Source organism: Aulonocara sp. 'chitande type north' Nkhata Bay, linkage group LG16 (assembly GCF_057382095.1).
Source record: "Aulonocara sp. 'chitande type north' Nkhata Bay isolate Kocher_YH1m ecotype deep benthic linkage group LG16, A_spYH_male_GT1.1, whole genome shotgun sequence".
Taxonomy (NCBI): Eukaryota; Metazoa; Chordata; class Actinopteri; order Cichliformes; family Cichlidae; genus Aulonocara; species Aulonocara sp. 'chitande type north' Nkhata Bay.
The window spans coordinates 26,399,204-26,417,701 of record NC_141359.1 but is presented as its reverse complement, the minus strand read 5'-3'; the positions used below and the strand labels follow the sequence as shown (position 1 = coordinate 26,417,701).

The 18,498-nt window shown below is 38.3% G+C and overlaps 1 protein-coding gene across 2 annotated transcripts; it reads right to left on the bottom strand.

Moving 5' to 3' along the window:
• Positions 1 to 580: 580 nt before the first annotated feature.
• On the bottom strand, positions 581 to 16,017 carry prpf40a (PRP40 pre-mRNA processing factor 40 homolog A). 2 transcript variants are annotated; one of them, XM_086267855.1, is made up of 27 exons: positions 15,946 to 16,010; positions 14,456 to 14,536; positions 13,285 to 13,428; positions 11,503 to 11,586; positions 11,060 to 11,078; positions 10,948 to 10,967; positions 10,779 to 10,820; positions 10,554 to 10,664; positions 10,086 to 10,206; positions 9,755 to 9,779; positions 9,426 to 9,641; positions 7,442 to 7,547; positions 6,262 to 6,326; positions 5,997 to 6,161; positions 4,933 to 5,041; positions 4,626 to 4,776; positions 4,365 to 4,498; positions 4,090 to 4,204; positions 3,655 to 3,746; positions 3,412 to 3,528; positions 2,550 to 2,687; positions 2,321 to 2,416; positions 2,138 to 2,224; positions 1,800 to 1,890; positions 1,641 to 1,702; positions 1,386 to 1,541; positions 581 to 1,145 (listed from the first exon to the last, which is right to left on the bottom strand). In XM_086267855.1, the coding sequence occupies exons 1-27, from the start codon at positions 15,946 to 15,948 to the stop codon at positions 1,056 to 1,058; spliced, it is 2,640 nt and encodes an 879-aa protein (XP_086123981.1). In that variant the 5' UTR covers positions 15,949 to 16,010; the 3' UTR covers positions 581 to 1,055. The 2 variants fall into 2 exon arrangements, with proteins under 2 accessions (XP_086123981.1, XP_086123982.1); XM_086267856.1 differs by lacking the exon at positions 14,456 to 14,536 and having other exon boundaries at positions 15,946 to 16,017.
• Between the last annotated feature and the right edge of the window lie 2,481 nt (positions 16,018 to 18,498).

The following is an 18,498-nucleotide window of genomic DNA, read 5'->3' as shown; positions in this document are numbered from 1 at the left end:
GTTTCTCCATTTGTTCTATTTAAGCAATGCCAATTCAACCTTATATTATGTGTTTAAACTGTAAGTAGTTACAGTCCATACACAGTGTTTGTCTGACTTATTCATATTTAGGACAGTGACTGAATATTAACCAGTAGTAAAGTACACCATAACTGAACCACAATGCAAACTCTGTCCCTTAAAATAAGCAGAAAGATACATTAAGTGGTTATGGCTGCATTTGTGTTAGTAAAGTGTTACCAATAACTAGCAATAGATGTAATTTTGTGTTTCCGCAACACAAGGAGTTAATATTCACCCACTTAATGTTTGCCGAATATCAATATTGGACCACTTGTTTCCCAGAATTAAAAAATACTACAAATCAACTGCAATGCAATGCAAACTATATCCCTGAAAATTATCAAAAGGTTAATGCAAAGACTGAGACAACATTAGACAGCATAGGTGTTCCTAATAAACCAACAATGGCATCACCCATTAGTCTTCTTTGTTGGCTATTTGTAAATCTGCAACAGCATGGCAACAATCCTATAATCTTGGAAGGTTTGGCGACAATTTATCGTCTAAGTAAGTCAAAGCAACACCTGCAGACAACTTCCAGTGAAACTGTTTTATTACATTTAACTAAAGTATTGATTTCAGCAAATCCTCCAATTAAAACCTTTCATTCATTCAAACCAGCTGCAGTTAAATTACTTCAAATCAGACGTAACCCCCAGTATTCCTGGACATGTGGACAAGTTTCTTGTATTTCTACACATTTGCAGTGTGTCATAAAGATATGCTTTTAAGTGAATATAAAAAAAATTGTCAATGGAAAACATGTATAACTACAGCCAACTGAAGAAAGGTAAGCTAACAAAAAAACAACTCAGTATTTAACAGCTGATCAGTTTCCTGATATGAAATTAGTCAAAGTCTATGTAAAAGCTCAGTATATGGCATTCCCATAAATACCACAAATCAGTCCATTATGGGCGTATGACCAGCACGGTCAGATGAGCTTGAAGGGGAATGCATGTTTGGAGAGGAGAGAGCAGCATGAATTATTATCAAGGTGCGTCCAGCTGTTCCAGCAAGTTTCTTCTCCTTTTCTCCAGCTCTCCTTCACTCAGCTCACTGCCCGACGTGTCCCAGCCACCCTTAAACGCACCATTAAAAAAATACAAAGATTCAGTCATAGTGAAAATTTGATCTTTTTAAATAACTAGTTAACCGCAAGACCTTTATCTCATGCTAGAAACTGTAAGCTAACATATACGCTCGAGACTTCTTTAAAACACTGACTTTGACCTGAGCCCCCCAGCTAATCTCACAATATAGGGGCAATTTTTTATAATAATAATAATAATAATAATAATAATAGTAATAGTAACATTCACCTCCTCTTTGGCTGCTTTCCTTTTGGGAGATTTCTGTTTGGACTCTGAGCGAGATTTCCCCCGAGACTTGTCGTTCTCTTTCTCCTTCTCTACCTCCTTTTCTCGCTTCCCATCACGGTCTCTTCCTTTCTTCTCGTTGTCAGAATCTGGAGACGCCTGTTTGTCATAATTACAGTTAGTGCACACACCAGTGTTGCCAGTACATTTGTATTTAAGACATCAAGCGCACACATTTGTTTCTTCCTGCACACTTACAGACTTGTGGCGTCTCTTCTTGCCCTTCTTCTTGTGCTTCTTGGATTTTTTATAGCTTCTCTCTGTTTTCAGGTAGAACATGTCAATGAACACACATTGTGGCACTTTTTCCCTTCCTAGATACACAAATCAACTGATCGGAGCTGTAAAAACACTCACCAGATTCTCCACTAGATGAACGTTCTGAGGGGGATTTGGACTGTGACCTCTTTTTCTTCTTGTGGTATTCCTCATCCTCAGACTCGGAGCCCTATTAAAACATTACAGATTAGCAGTGCATGATATGAGCAATGCTTTTTGTAAAGTGTGCTTTGCTACATCATTTTCCAGTAAATCTTTACATAAAATACAGAATGGAATGATGTGCATTCAGTTAAACCCTGTATTTGACTAAAACAGTGGGCAGAAAAGTATTTTTTTTAAAAAACATGTTTTTTTAAACATTTGATCTGTGATTTAAGTGTATAAAATGTTCATTTTCTTGTGGTGGTACTAACTGATCGAGAGCGGGAGCGCTTCCTGTGGTGCTTTTTGGACTTCTTTGAGTGTTTCTTGGTCCTCGAGTGGTGATGCTGGCACTCATGCTGTTAAATTAAATAAAAAGTAAATACCAGGTTAAACATCATTATAGTCGTCGTCAAGTTTAAAAACTTCATGCCCCTGCTAGCGTCATGACTCACCTCCAAGACATGCATGAAATCTTTGAATATTCTTTTCCTCTCCGACTCCAGAGTCACGTCTTCAAAGGCAGGCTCTTTTAGGAACCTCTCTCTGACCTGAAATGGTAAAATGTCAGTTATCAGGAAACATTAAACACAATCAAGACTGGAAAAAAGGGATGAGGATAAAAACAGAAAATAAACTGTGTTGCGAAAACACACGAATTTGATCCGCATTGAAAGTACATACTCCCTCCCACGTAGTCTCTGGCTCCAGTGGCGGTGTGGCCTGCTTCAGCATGTTCTTGAAAGCAGCTTCTTTCCTTTTCATCTTCCTGGCCTCCTCCTTCTCTCGCTCCCTCTCTCTGGCTTCAGCTTTCTCAAGCAACTAATTAGGAAAAAGGGTTTCTAAGTGAGTTAATCTTATAATGAAATACAACAAACAGCCATGGTTCAACGCACACATCTTTCATCCCAAGTGAAGTCTTTCAGATGGGACAGGGCACAGAGCAAAAGGTGGGGTACACCCAGGAAAGGTCACCATATCCACACTTACAGCCAATTCAAACCTGCATACATCCTCAAACAAGCAGGTCAAGGCCTGTGCTTATGTATACTCATTAAAATTTCATTGATTTGGGCCTGTTTATCCTGAAAGGTGTATTATTCTCCTTTTTCCATAATTTTATAATCTGTAATAACATTTTTTTGTTTATTTGGGGGCCGTAGAAACAAGTAGGCTCAGCATTGACACATCTTGTGACGGGGATAGGTGGATTACATGTGGATACAGAACTGATGAGATCACTTTTAACTGTGTGGAAAGATCTAACATGAGTTTTAAAATAATTATTAATTCAAATGGATATGATGAACGTATTTTAACACCTAACAACAGGATAAAACGTAAAGCTCTCTAAGCGAAGGAGAGGTGCTGGTTATTTAAACTGTGACCTGTTTTACATTTATTATGCTGATTTAATAGATTAAACCCAGCTGCTGTAGGGTCAGCTACTTAACAGTTCACCCTACTTTAATATCAATATTTGTGTCCATTAATGTTTACGAACAGGTGCCAACTCAAAGCATATGATGCAGAGCTGGAGTCTTACACTGTTGAAGGCTAGCTTTATATTTCCTGCATCCAGCGTGGTAGCTCTCTTATCCGAGCTGATGACTGATCCAAAGTCATCAAAGCTGGTGTTGACTTCAACCAGGAATCCTTTGTCCTGGGAAAGAACACATCAGATAATTATTAGATGTATAATTGGATCAACGCAAGGAAGGTGCACGAGTGCGAACTGTTCCTTAAAAATACCAAATATAAATAACATTTTATGAGGTTAGAGTAATACCTTAAGAATATCTTTGATTATTCTCTTTTCATCATGATAGCGTGCTTTCAAGTCTTCCACATAAAATTTGAAGAGGTCCAGGGGAGTGGAACCTGCGCAACAAACAACATTAAATTTAAAAATGTGTAAATATTGATCCTTGCAGCAAATAAACAAGGTTCAACAGCATCAATGGACCACAACAAGGGTGCAAAACAGTGAAGCCAAATAATTAAAGATTTAGAGACTAGTGTATTATCGGAATAAGTATGAAAATTAAAAAGGAAAAAATATGGAAATTAAAAGAAAATATAACCTCAAAAAGCTAAACTGTGATTCATAAATCGTTTATGTTGTCAGTTGTGAATGTTTTATTTCAGTGTTTATGCTATGATTCAAGTCCGACTGTCACATTCAGCTCATGCAGACATGTGTGCGTGTGGCCCGCTGTCCTACCCGGCTGGCCCAGCATGTTGGCAAAGCGGATGTCTGAGCTCAGTGTCGGGTACATCTCCATCCAAGCAGACATAGAGTGAAGTTGGCCGTGATCATGAAGCTCGTCCAGAAATTTCTGAGAAAACAACAAGAGATGAGGATCGGGAAAGTACATGTGGCCTCTTCTTTTGGCTTATAGTAAAACTGTTATTAACCAGATTAAATGTGAAAAATTACATGCAGCGCATTTTTTTTGTTTCTTTTTGAGACATCAGTTCTTTGCTTTTGCTTCTCACCTGGAAGGCCTCTCTATTCTTGCGCTGCCGTCTTCTTTCCCTGAGAAGTGTCTTTTGCTTCTCTTCCTCCTCCTCCTTCTCCAGAGCCCGAATATGTTCCTCAAAACATATAAGGGCATCTTCTTTGTCCATATCTGTAAGCAGATAACGGCACTATCAGTAGGCTGAACATATACAAACACACATTCATGCAGAAGCACAATGACCTGATAAGAAATGTTTTTCTTCTAATTCTACTAAAACCATTGTATTATCTCATACTTTGCAGCTCCTCATCCTCTGCAAAGGTAGGGTTATCTAGCAGATACTGCTGGGCCTCAGACCAGGTGGTGCGGTATGTGACGTTTGCCATGTTGTCCAAAATGTTCTTCAAAGCTTCCCAGTTCCTTTTTCTCAGCTGCTTGGCTTGCTCCTAAAGTAGAGAATACAACCAGATGGTAATTGCACTAGACCATAAAGCTCCTACTCCTAAATAGGACACTGAAAGAGGACTTATACACAATAATTATGCCAAACATGCTAACTAAAAATAAAATCAAAGATTCCTAATGCACTTTGGAGCCCTTACCTTCTCTTTTTTAGCAAGGTAGAACAACACGTCTTCATAGATCTCTAGCCTGTCTCTCTCTGGCACGCAGCTCCACACTTCAAGCTCACCAAACATCTGTTCTGCTTTCCTGGATTGCAAGAGTACGCACACAGACACACACAGACACTTTAGAATATTTTTCCCACAAAGCCACGTGAGGGCACCATTTCACTTGCCAAATTTAGCTTTAAGGCACCAGTTATGGTTTTTTGCGAGCCATCCCAGGCACAACACAGAAAAGTTATGTCTTTTAAGATGTGTGCTGAAAATATTCAATATATTTGACGTCTGTTGAAACCCTGTTGCTCAGAAGAGTCACTCGGTGTTACAGGCTAAAACAAGGTATTAAATGCAAGGACATACACCCACACAGCATCAGAAAGCCTTGCTCTCACCATCCAACTGCCTGTTGTGTGCCACCCCAGACTACAAACCCAGTGCCAGCAGAACACTGAAGCTGGCTTGTTGTCAAGGTCACCAGTTGATTACCCCTTTTCCTCTGCCCATCATCACGACTTTCATCCAAAAACTAAAGAGTGCCGATGAAAAAGACGTTCCAAGAATTTATTAAGAAGTTATATGATATTTTAAGTGTTTATGTGTTGTTCACTGAGATCGAGTAAGTTTCCAATAAGTGTGTTTGTTGGAAAGCTGTTGTAGACATTAGCAAACAAAATCAACAACAAAAAAAGCTAAGAGATTTTGAATTAGATATAACCTTTATGTCACATGCACCTTGACTTTGAATAGATTCATCAATCATTAACTTTCTAATGAACTCATTACACATGCGAAACTTTGACCTTGTAACAATTTATTATTGTGTAAACAAATTCAGCAATATCAACGTGACTAGCACTAACAGGTCAAAGCAGCTTAAGTGGAAGTCAACAGTGCTGTAACTGCACGATGGTGTGCAAGCGCCACAGATGTCCTCTCACTCAACCAGTCTGCATAATCATATTGACAGTTCAGAGAACTGCAAATCAATGCAGGGGGGAAAAAAACAAAATACTTTATTGCCATATCACAGTAACACTTACTTGTATCTAGTGGTAGATGTCATCTTTTCATGGTTCTCCAAGAATCTCTGAAAAGTCTCTTTTGACTCTTTGTATTTAATTCTGGCCTCCTCCTTTTCTTCCTTCTCTGTCTGGACTTTGTATGCATTGAACGCCTGCTTCTTTTCGCTCAGCTTCGGAAGTGCACTTTGTTGACAAGAAAAGTAACAAATTGTAAGTCAGAGATGGTGACAGTTTAAACTTACTATTGTATGAAGGATAAACAGATCTCTGGAAAGCATTGTACCTGTAGCGAGGATCATTGATAATCAATTTCATGGCCTGTTCCCAAGAGGAGTTGGAGGATACACCCTGAAATACAAAGCATAAGAAATATTCATGGTGGTTTCAAATAAAATCTGCACACAAGAAATATTTCAAAAATATTCATATGGATTGCCTTGTTGTCCTGTTAGAAAAAAGTACATCAACCTGGATACGAAAATGGAGCTTTTTGCTGCTTTGGTCTAGAACAGAACACATTTTCTTAATTACTAATAGATGGTGGGTTAAAAGGTGTGGAGTGGCAATAAATCAAGAAGTGCCACCAAGGACCTTTGTAAGTGCCCTTTCTGTCACTTGCCTCTCCCAAGGAGTGACTACTTCATCCATTATGACTGATTCCACTATGTGCCTCGGTCTTGTCAGTTGTCACAGTTATTCTAACTCACTCAGGCATGCCACTTTCTCTCGCTGTCTTAATCCCAGCCAGTCCTCGTGCCTTTGATCCAATAAAGCTAATCATAAAGACACAGCCATTAAGATCTTGCAGGAAATGGCAAGCAATCTCAGAGGAGAGCTTTGTGCACAAAATTAAAAAGCTCCTAAATATAGCAACATTCAAGGTGGGTGGTGCTAGGCCGCCGTGCAAGCCGAACACACAACACGTCCACAGCAACAGGAGGTGAGGTTTAATAGGCCTCCCAGGGGCTCAAGAGCAGGGACAGGGATTAGATCCAGGTCTGAATGCAAATGATGTGATGATGAACACATCAGGCACTAGAGAACACTGAGGTGGCAAAAGTAGTCTTAAAAACAAATCAAGATTTGGATTCCAGTGCCAACAACAGAGCAACAGTCAATGGATACTTAAACACACACATTAAAAAAACAACCCTCAATGGAGACAGTTGAAAAGCTGTAGGATGACTTTTTGGGCACAAAAATGTAGCAAATTATCAGATATTTGCTTTCTGATTTAAAACACACTCTGCTTGATTAAAGAACCAAATTCGTGCAACATCATGAATCAAATTTTGCTGCACACTTGTTGACTGCCTAACATCTCACATAATTAATTTATACACTGAAACATAGAGAACATTTTAGAGTCAGAATCTGAAAACAAGAATGACTGTGACCACTTAGTACTCCCCTGCAGTAAAGGCGTGCCTTCTCTCCTACAGCTTGTTAACAGCCTGACTCACCTTCTCCTTCAGCAGCTCTTTGAAGGCCTGCTTGGCTTCTTCTTTTGTATTCCATTTGTACGTTTTCTTCTGAAGTTCTGGCCTTTCTTCTTTTACAACCTCGACACTAAGAGCAAAGAAAATTATTGACACTGAGCACTTTTGTAGTTCTCTGCAATCAAAGATGCATTAAAAAACGGCTTTGTTACACCAATATTATAAGTAGAAAGTGCTCTGTGAACGCTAACCCAACAGAGCTGTGGTGGCCTGAGATGACCATAATGGGGATACCCTTTAAAGCTAGTTTTTGGTTACAAGCCCGACATGGAACCCGACGTATTAGCCAGAGGTCCCTTTACTACAGTTTGGAGCAGCGGACCTTTTTTATATGCACGGAATAGTTTTCCACAAGATCGCTGCAAAAAGTGCAGCCTTACCTAATGTCCACACTACTGTTACTCATTTTATATTAATATTTAAAAACCGTGTTGGTATTGGTGGCGTAACAGTAATAGTAATAAATTACACAGCAATAGTACAGTCATGTAGTTGTAAAAAGCTTGATAACATATTAAGTAATCCTAAGTATTCAAAATACATTACTCTCATTGAGTAACGTAACGGAATACGTTACAGAATACATTTTGTGGCATGTATTCTGTAATCTGTAGTGGAATATATTTTAAAAGTGCACCCCAGGGTGGCTGTGGCTACAATGTAGCTTGCCATCACCAATCTGAGTGTGTGTGTGAATGGGTGGATGACTGGATGTGTAAAGCGCTTTGGGGTCCTTAGGGACTAATAAGGCGCTATACAAATACAGGCCATTTACCAATTAAAAGTAACCTTCCCAACACTGCTGACCTCATTGTTTGAAACTTTACCCACATTTAATAAGAGCACCGGTTTAACAATACGTGACAGGAAATGAGGAAAAGCATAACAGGTCCATTTAAAAATTTGCTTTGACCATCATGTTCAATTAAATGAGGAAGCGCAATCTAAGCTGTTGGTATTTTGATGGCAGATGTGTTACAAGCTTGCATTATATTAACTTCTCACAATCACATGGGTTTCTAGCACCACTATAGTGATTTTATGAAAACAAAAACAGCAACATTTTTAAACAATTCTTAAACTAACTTTCAAAATGAATTACTTCAGAGGCTTCCATTCAATTACAACAAGTTTAAAATGTAAAACACTGTAACTGATACTTTGAGTATTTCATGTTAACATCTGCATAAAACTGTATGAAGACCTTTTCCTTCAATTCCTTACTCCCTGTAGCCACCAAAAGGCAGCAGGGTGTACAACAATCAATCAGAACCCTAGGATTTTATGAGTACTATGGTGGAATACACTGTCATAAACATAGTATCTACTGTGTTTAACTAATTGAGAGGAAGATGGTACAAAACTGAGGAAAATCTCTGGCTAAATCAGCAGATCATTGTGCATTACAGCCTACTTTCCAACTTCTTCTGAAGCCAAAGCCCATTCATTATTTATTTTCTGAAATGGATTATGATACAGCCGTTGAGTCATATCTTATGATATGACTGTTTAATAATAATAAAACTAGAATAGCTCAGACTGCTGTGGTTATATCAGTGTGAGAATTAATCAATTTTTATTATTTATTTACATCAATACTGTAAAAGTTAAATTAAAAAAAAAATCCACCATCTGCATCTTGCTGCAGATTTGTGGAGCTATGTGGTCTCTCTCCACTGCTCTGAACCATTCTCACAATAATGTCATTTCCTGGAGAGGCCTCTTTTCATTTGCCGAGCTATTGTTGTCATGCATCACTCTGACCAGCACAGCTGTTCCAGATCGATGAGAGCAGCAATGTGGCTGGCTTTGAGTCCATTTATTAATCACTACACCTTCTGATTCATAATCCACTTCAACCACAACAGCAGGTATGCTTGGAGATAGCCACACAGGCAGACATGTCATTGCGCTTGCTCAGTTAAACCCTAGATTTATAATTGTTTACCTGGCTACAGCCTCGGTAGCTGCTGAAGTCTCAGAGGAAGCCACAGGTGCATCAGCCGTCTTCACCTCAGGTGTTTGAGTCACTGCTGCCTGGGATGGTTGTTCCTCTGAGACTACTACCGCAGTTTCCGCCTCCACTACAGTCGCTGCAGGAGCTACATTATCTGCTTGCACAGCAGGAGCTGCAGTGGTTCCAGGAGCCGCTGCCTCTGCAGTCCTAATGTAAGATCATGACAATAAAGCCATACGAGATTAATAATTGTTGATGACTGCTGTATTTGTTAACCTCAATACAAAATGAAGACATCCAGAGTAACAGCAAACTCTTACCCATTCTCCTCTGCTTTGATCATAGCTGGAATTGACAAAAGAGATAACAGTTAAGGCGCTTGCTTTCATTTTTAATCATGCAGCAGATCAAGAGACCTTTTCAAAGATAAATGTACTAAAGGAGCCAACAAGTGTCCTGTGTTTTGTAAGTCCTTTGTTTGCACATCAATCACACCACATCCCCTAATGTATGGAGTGATCTGTTGACAAAGTCAGCATTCTTCCAGTCATTGTGCCATTAAAGGCTTTTCTGTAGAAGGCAACATTTTTCAATATAAAAATCCCTGCCTTTCATACAACAGCTTTGATATAATCAGATACCGCGCTTTACCTTCCAGGTCCTCCAGCTCTTTGGGTTTTGTCCATCTTGACTCCTTTGTCTGAGAGTTGTAATAATAAGGCTTCCCTGTGTCTGACTTGTACTCCTTCCAGGGGCATTTTGACAGCATTTGCTAAAGAATTCAAAGAATGATGGGAAAGGTTTTTTTAATAGTTTAAATGAACAGCAAGGCCTTACCGGTAATTAGTGTGAGTCAATATCCATAGTCCAATAACAAATCAGTTTTTTTAAGTATAGATGACGCACATATTTTAAAAATAAAATTGTTTAATATATGCACACAAAGGATTTAAATAATTCCCCCAAAATGAGTGGGGCAAAATCCAATTTAGCTTAATCTGGTACATTTACCATTACTGTAATTTTAATACGTGAGCACTGCAATTGCTAAGTGCCAAATGAATTAAATGTATGTGAATATGCAAGTAATATAAATAGTTCAAATTAAAAGCTCTGTACCTCTGCAGGAGATTTGAGTTCATCCGGTTTCTCCCATGTGGATTGCTTAGTCTCTGTGTTATAATAATAGGTCTTTCCATCTAGTGATTTATGTTCAGTCCACACGGATTTCTGAAGCAAACAAACACGACAGATAAATCAGATAATTATTTTGGTTGCATTTTGAATGATTTTATAGTTCCTTGTTAATTGTGTCTAGTCTTTCAATGTTTCATGTGCACAAACCTTCTTTGGCTGTTCTTCCTGCGGGGATCCATTTGTGGTACTCTGCAGGGGGAACGGAAATAAAGGTTGTGAGACAGCAGGAAAAATACTGGAGCTAATGATGGTAGCTCAAAATTGTCAAAGCTCGTAGACTTCCAATTACTACATATCAAAAAAAAGTTATACTTACAGATGTTCCAGGAGCAGCAGCTGTGAAAATAAACAAGACAAAAAGTAGTCAGACTTTAAACTTCTAAATACGCCTAAACATTAATTTTACTGCATTAAGTAAAAAATCCTACCTGTGGAGTCAACACCAGGCTGTCGACAGGAAAAAAATAACAATGTTATTGGTGGATTATTTTTTTTCCCAGTCTTAAAGTGCACATCTACAGATTCATTATTAACAACAAAACAGTAAGAGACACAGCTTTACTAATCAGTACATTACTCCACAACCTCAAGATGTATAGCTAGTGTTTGGTTACATGTGTCTTATGATCACTAAACCCATCTGGACAATAATAGACACATTGCATGCAAGTGTAAAATTTTCATTAGCTAGTGTTTAATTAGGTTTTTTAGCTGTTTTGTTTCAACATGAAAATATATTTTTTATGGAAGGTTATAAATTTATAGCCATGTTCCATGGCTGTGCAAATGTTTCATTAGGCATTTCACAGACTGCAGTGTATTTTAAGAAGTGTGAAGCAGAGCACTCAAGAAACATAGTGAAAAGAGTTACCGGTCCCGTTGGCTGTACAGCCGCAGCTGGTATGCGAGGGGGCATCATCATTCCTGGCATCATAGGTGGCATCATGCCTGGCATCTAATAAAAGAGGCACCATGAAATATTCATCTGGTATTTCCATGCTACCTAATCCAGGCAGAGGTATTTAGACACAGTGTGAAACAGGTTGCTGGTGTGTAGAAGGCTGCTTGACTGATTATGCTGCGCTTACTGAAAGTGTGATGCCACAGCCTGACACCTGTGAAGCAGCAATATGCCAAACTACAGTGTTTCACCACCTCTTCAGACTTGCGTTTCTGGCACTCTGATCAAACACTCCTCCCCATGATCACGCCTATTTATGCATGACAGGATTACATGCATGATCCACTTTTTTTTAATCACTAGATAAAAAAAAAGAAAAAAAGACTACAGCTACATCATGCCTATTTATTCATTAACTGTCAGCTAATGAAAGAGATTTAAACTGACGAACTAGAGCAGGGCGATATGTCCAAAAATATTTATCACGATAAACATTTGAAAATTTGCGATAACGATATAACTGACGATATAATTGACACCAGACAAAATACTTTACAACTCCACAACTTTATTAGTGCAAAAAAAAAACCCAAAACAACAACATCAATGTATTTTCACTTAAACAAGCAGCTGTTTTATGTGCATTAAAGTTATATAAAAATGTAACAGTGCAAATGCAAATTCCTTTCTGACAGTTTAACCAAAGGGCATTTCCAGTGGAAATTGGCCGACATATCCTCAGCATAACCATGTATAATATCCACAAAACTTAAAAAGAGGTATTACACACACAATACGGTAATATTATGTTGAAGCACAGTACGTATCACTCCGCGAGGCTCCTGACTATGGTAGTCGTAATGCTCCGACAATCCATCAAGCGGTGCGGGTTTGTAGCTTAGCAAAGTCGTACTAAAACATTTGACAGATTTTCGAGCGCCGTGTACCACATACAATCGTTTCGAGGTCAGTAAACACAACCAGAATTCATACATAAGGCCCACTGGATTATAAGGGGCACTGCCGATTTTCAGAAAAATCAAAGGATTGATTTTAAATGTGCTGTATTTTCCAAAAAACACAGCAACAACGACGGCCCGCTAGCTTGCGCTACCAAAAATAGTGCTTTGTTGTGTTTTTGACGGACGAAAGCTAAACCAGTTCCACACCCCTAAAGTTGCAGCATTTTTACAAACCAGTTCTGGTTCATCCGTTTCATTTAACGATCTGCTTTCGCCGCCATGCTTTTTCTGCCGTGTGCATATGAAAACAAAGGCACTGCGCATGCGCGTTTTACCCATATTCTATCGCGATATTTCATTTTTCTATCGTTGCCCAACATTATACTGGTATTACCGTAAACGGTATGATATGGCCCAGCCCTACGACGAACAACATTTTTTCTTCAGTTAATTAGCGCCCCTATCAAGCATTTGGAGCGCTACAAGATAAGAAAATATACCTGGTCTGTAAATGTTGATGGATGTGGCTAACATGAAAGTATAACCACTTGATACATGCAACAATGATCAGAACAATTCAAGCAAATAACTAGAAAAAAATGTTAATTCTTTCACTTTAAAACATTTTGAGATGTGTCTCATTTAAGGTTATGCTTCTCCCTAAATTATTAAAGTGGAGGGAGAAATAAATAGGCTGCCTAGTCCCTAGACTTTATAAGGCACAGAGGACAAAAAGAGGGGAAAAAAACCCCCAATACAAACAAATCTATGAGGTTACTACAAAGCTCACCTGTCCCATTGGCGGTGCCCCCATTGGTGGCATTATACCCGGGGGAATTATACCAGGAGGCATTGGTGTCATGCTGGGAGGTCGCTGTCCCATAGGGGGCATTCCAATGGGAGGGAAATGAGGTGGTATTCCAGGTGGTCCCATCTTCATAGAAGAAGGAAGACAAAAACATTATATCGTAGTTAGAAGAAATACTTTCTTAACCCTCTGAAATTACCTGGATCTCTGCAGTGTTCCATATAATATGCAATCTAACATTATACTGAATCACAGTTAATTACACATAATGAGTAAGACCTAAAAGGGGGAAATGAAAGAAAGCAAGTGCAACTCTCTGCTCCTTCAAAGGCTAATTTAAGTTAGGTGTTCTAGCTGAGGAGATAAAATAGGGAGTGTGTGAACACTGGCTGCCACAGTGTGTGATGAACATGGCAGAGGAACTGTGCTTCAGTCACACTAACTTTCACAGGACCTTAGGAGAAGCACTACACATGCACTAAACTGGAAAGAGCAAAAAACGAAATCAAATCTACAGATGTGGAAGTTGACACGCGAAACAAACGCAAGTGAAGAATATATGATCAGGTTTGCAGGAGGATGATTAATATGAAAATCAAAAGAATTGTGATTTATAGTAAAGTTATTGTTTTAAATATACAGATGTTAATAATTACTGTGTGAGAGAGGACGTTTGTACAGTTTTGTTGAGATTGGGTCACCTATAAATACATAAATACAAGTAAGACTGTCAGGGTTTCTCCTGCACAGAAAAAATGTTTGAGCATGAAAAAATCCCCTCAGTTTCTAAATGTACCTAGACACGAGCCCAATCAGCCCAATATGCAATATTGAAAACCTGCAGAAATGTGTGCAAAGATAAAATCAATGTCTGGAAAGGTCCTTTCTTTTTTTCCTTAAAACAAAAGAAGAGAAAAAAAGGGAGTTTGTATCATTACTTAAACAGCTACTGGAAACAGTTTTTGTAAGATGTTGCTGCTGCTATAGGAAGCAAGAGTTTACTGGTATTCTTGCCTAAGAAATTTATTCATATAACTGCCTATAATTCTAACTTTAACCCCCAGCAAATTTATAAGTAATCAATGCAGAAATCAAAGTAATTCAAATTATGTTCTTTTGGATCTGTAAACAAAACTGCATTTTGATGACTTACAAATGGGGGAGGTATCGCCGCGGGCGGTACACCTGGATAAGGTGGTGCTTGGCTCGGCCCATTATTAGCTTCCGACGAAGACTGTGAGGAGTAAGAAACACCACACAGAGTTAGTGAACTCCCAACAGCCAGTTGTGCAGTTAGCAGTGTGCTTCAATCAGGAAAACTACCATTTCTCCAGATATGTGTTTAAGGAATTGTGAAATTAAGTAGTTTACAGCTAATAAAGCACTCTAAATAAATTTGGCTGCTCCCAAATAAAAAATGCACATAAAAAGTAAAGTAATAGCTACATTGCCCATTTCAATTAGTGCAGTTACATGAAACCACAACGAGTGTGTGAATATTTGGTTTGAAAGTTTAAATGAGGTAGTACTAATTGGGGTGTCAGTAATCAAAACATTATATGAAATCAGTTTTAATTTGACATATATAAAGCTTATAATGTCTAAAGACAAAAGACTAGAAAAACTACACAATTCTCGTTTTGCGACAAATTATCAAGCATTTGGTTTATTTAAAAAAACGTATTAATTTAAAAAGTAATATCTGCATCATTAACTGAGGATGAAACGGTGCCTACCTTAATCTACACCTTTTAAACAAGTGCTTCCTTTTTCTTTTTACATAAAGAATATTTCAAAGACTTCCGGTTTATTCAGAATGAATAAGGGTCCTCTAATGCGGACACCAACATTACATATGGCACAGGCAAACACATGTACCCATAGCCTGGGTAACAACAAATTCATGCGTGAAGCTTTAACATTTTTTGTATCTGAATAACGAACCCTAAAGAAAGCCTTGTAGTTTAACCAGACAATATATTATCATGAAATAGCATAGTAATGATTGTTTTCGGTGATCATATGTCAAATATGGTCTATTTAAGTCCACTCATTTGGGTGCATGAGTGGGATATTCTATTTTACTACTACGAAATTACTACTTTTAACCGATAAAGTTCACTTAACTCCTGACTTAATCTGATCAGTAACGTTGGCTGTGCTAATGTAAATTATGTGGACTGGTAACAATCGTAAGAACCTGAGATAACTGCTGCTGTTTGTGATGAATGACTGCAGGCTCCGTCTAATCTGTGGAAATGAATCGTAAAAGGCTAACGCAAGAGTTCAACTGCTTAATTATTCAACTAACCAAATACACTTTCACCACCGTAATTTTACTTCACGAATACCGTAACACGTTTTGCTGATTTTACACATTAACAAATCAAAGGGCGTGCTATACCCAAAAAAGCTTCAGCTAAAGGAAACCGCTTATAACACGAAGGTAGGCACATACCGCTTTATTAGCCCACTGCTAACAAGAAATGCTAACCCGTGGTCTTTGATACACGGCATTGTAACGGTATAGTTTAGAGAAGAAGATGGCTGCTAACAAGGCCTTAAAAATTCATACACATAGTCTTAACAGTTTTCGTCTTTTTCGTTACCGCTATAAACTATTTTTTGAACGCCTGCACTCACCATGTTGAAGAGAACAACCTCCGAGAAATTTGAGCACTTCTCAACAACAAGCAAAACGATTGGTTGAGCTTCCGCCTAGCGCTCAGAGGTCAAAGGTAACAATTCTGTAGCGTCATTCTGCGTTGGAAATGCGCACCAATGCGCAACACCACCGTTTCCTCCAAAAGAAACTGGCGTGTTAACCAAGGAAGAAACAGCGATGGAAAAAAAAGTCCACTTTAAGTCAATACGCTATAGTCAAACTTAAACATAAAATTATATGTTTCTTGATGTTAAATAGCTTAAAGTAAAAAGCTGCATGAATGAATGAATGAATAAATAAATAAACAAATTCTATTTTCTATTATGAAATTTAATTTATGCCATACAATATATGCAAATATAGAGAAAGCCACATAGACTTGTCTCATTAATACGATATATGGTACTGTGCAACAGTCTTGATCCAATCCTCATTTCTTCATATTTTGCTAGGTAGAATGGGCAATAGGCGCAAGAATTTATTAAAATCTGCGTAAACGTACATGGAAATAAAAATATAAGCCAAAAACAGAGACTGAATCATTCTAACAAGCTTGAAAATCAATATTTTGTTTGACCATCTTTATTCCTCAACAGAGCCTGAAATCTCTTAGGCAAGCTATCTTGTAATTTCTTCAGGAAGGTAGTCTTCATGAACAGTTATCCAGGCTTCTTGAGGGACATTCAAAGTTCTTCTTTGAATGCTGGCTGCCTTTTGTTCTGTTATCTGTCAGGATGATTGCTTCAATTATGTTGAGGTCGAGGCTCCGGGGAGGCCCATCCATGATCGATAGTATTCAACAGCTTATCAAATCAGATAAGCAGCTTAATGCATATTACTAATCAATTAGTTTATTTTTCATTTGTTGCCTTAAATAATTAGGAACACCTGGTAAGAGGTAATTGTCATTATGGCACTAATTTACGAACTGTTAAATCCTTATTTTTAACTGTTTTAGTGTTCGTGAATAAATACCGATCAGGTTGCTCTTTACACCGTAACAGAGAGTGATTCCCTTTTTTATTTTTGCTGTTATAACAGGTACCTATTTCAGAAGCCGAGGTAGCTGGTGTTCAGACACAGCAAAATTACCTCAGTGTATTGGGGATCATTTGAAGGACCGGCTGTGATTTTCCAATTATTGGCTTCTGTGACACAGCTCTTAGACCTCTGTGGTGCTGCAAAGACTCCCCATGACAGCAGAAATTATAAAGCAGTCAGTCTACACAGTTTAGCTTTAAGTGCCTTTCACATGGCTGCAGCACTCACTTTTTCTCCTTTCCTTCTTGCTTCTGCATTCCAGTCATATATTTTCCACACAAAACAAGGTTAAGGAGTAGCTCACCCATTAAGGTGTTTATTCAAACAGAAAATTAGTTTGATGGCCTAATGAACATGTTTTCATTTATTGCTGTTCTTGCTCTGCAGATCGCCTGGACTCTATATTAAAGATTTTGAACAATCAGATCCGTGCGTGTGTGTTCAGATCTTTTCAAAATGAAAAATCGATTATACAGGTATACGCGATGTCCGGTTTATCTTTATGCTTGTCAGTGAAGTTGTTTACCGGAGTTGTCCCTGGGATTTAGAGTGCCACCGAGGTGTGAAGCATGCAACAAAGAGTTGGAAAACAGATGAGCCCTCACTTGAGGCAGACTGCAATAAACTCTGATGCATTTCCTGACAAGCGCAGGAGAATTCCCTATCGATTATCTTAACAAGCTAAAAAACAAAAAAAGGAAGTGACAGTGAGGGGCAGAGATAGATCAGGCTTCAGTCTAATGATGGGAGTCAGTCAACCACAGTGCATCAAACAAACAAAAAAACAGCCATGCGTCAGCATCGCTTGTACATAGCTGCTTTGACAAACTGATTTATTTTTTATGAATAAAGACATATTATATTTAAAATCCTTGAGAATGCTATGATGTTTCCAAACTAGTTTTCACTCTTCAGTCCTATACGCTGTATATTTATGCACATTGGTGTTCCATAGTTTCACTGTTTGCCAGAACCTCATTCTTGTGTTTGTGTGTGTGTGTCTGTTTGTCTGTGATTGATTCACAATATTTGATGTGGTCAATGTTTGCTTCTGGCCATTTTACCCAGTGAGCTTTGAGCCCAGCCTGCTGCTGACCTGCCTTACAGGCACTCTTCTCTCATCTGACAATTGGCTTCCTGTCAACCACAGTCACATTAACTATCTACAAAACACAGTATTACAATTCCAGCTTGCTTTTCCATTTCTTCTCATAAAATAAAGGAGCAGAAGAAGCTTTGTTAAGATTAGTTTTTTCTTCTCTCAGCTGCACAGATTTTACAAAGAAAAAACAATTTTGGGTTGTAGACGCATATTAATGGATTTTTTTCATGATTTATTTTTAGCTCTTTTTAGTTAAGATTTTTTTTATGTTCACATTGCCTCCAGTTATTTCTTTGACAAGCAAAGGCACGCTGCTTAACCAAAGCTCTTGTGCTTTTTATGTTTCTTGAGAAAACATTTTTTTTCTTTCTAAAAGCCTTTTTAACCT

What these genes read in the sequence shown, in the direction of transcription:
- prpf40a (XM_086267855.1), bottom strand. An exon ending in ACATCTACCACTAGATACAA is followed by an intron (nt 5,042 to 5,996) that starts GTAAGTGTTACT and finishes CTTGCAATCCAG; the next exon opens with GAAAGCAGAACAGATGTTTG. An exon ending in CAACATGCTGGGCCAGCCGG is followed by an intron (nt 3,747 to 4,089) that starts GTAGGACAGCGG and finishes TTTGTTGCGCAG; the next exon opens with GTTCCACTCCCCTGGACCTC.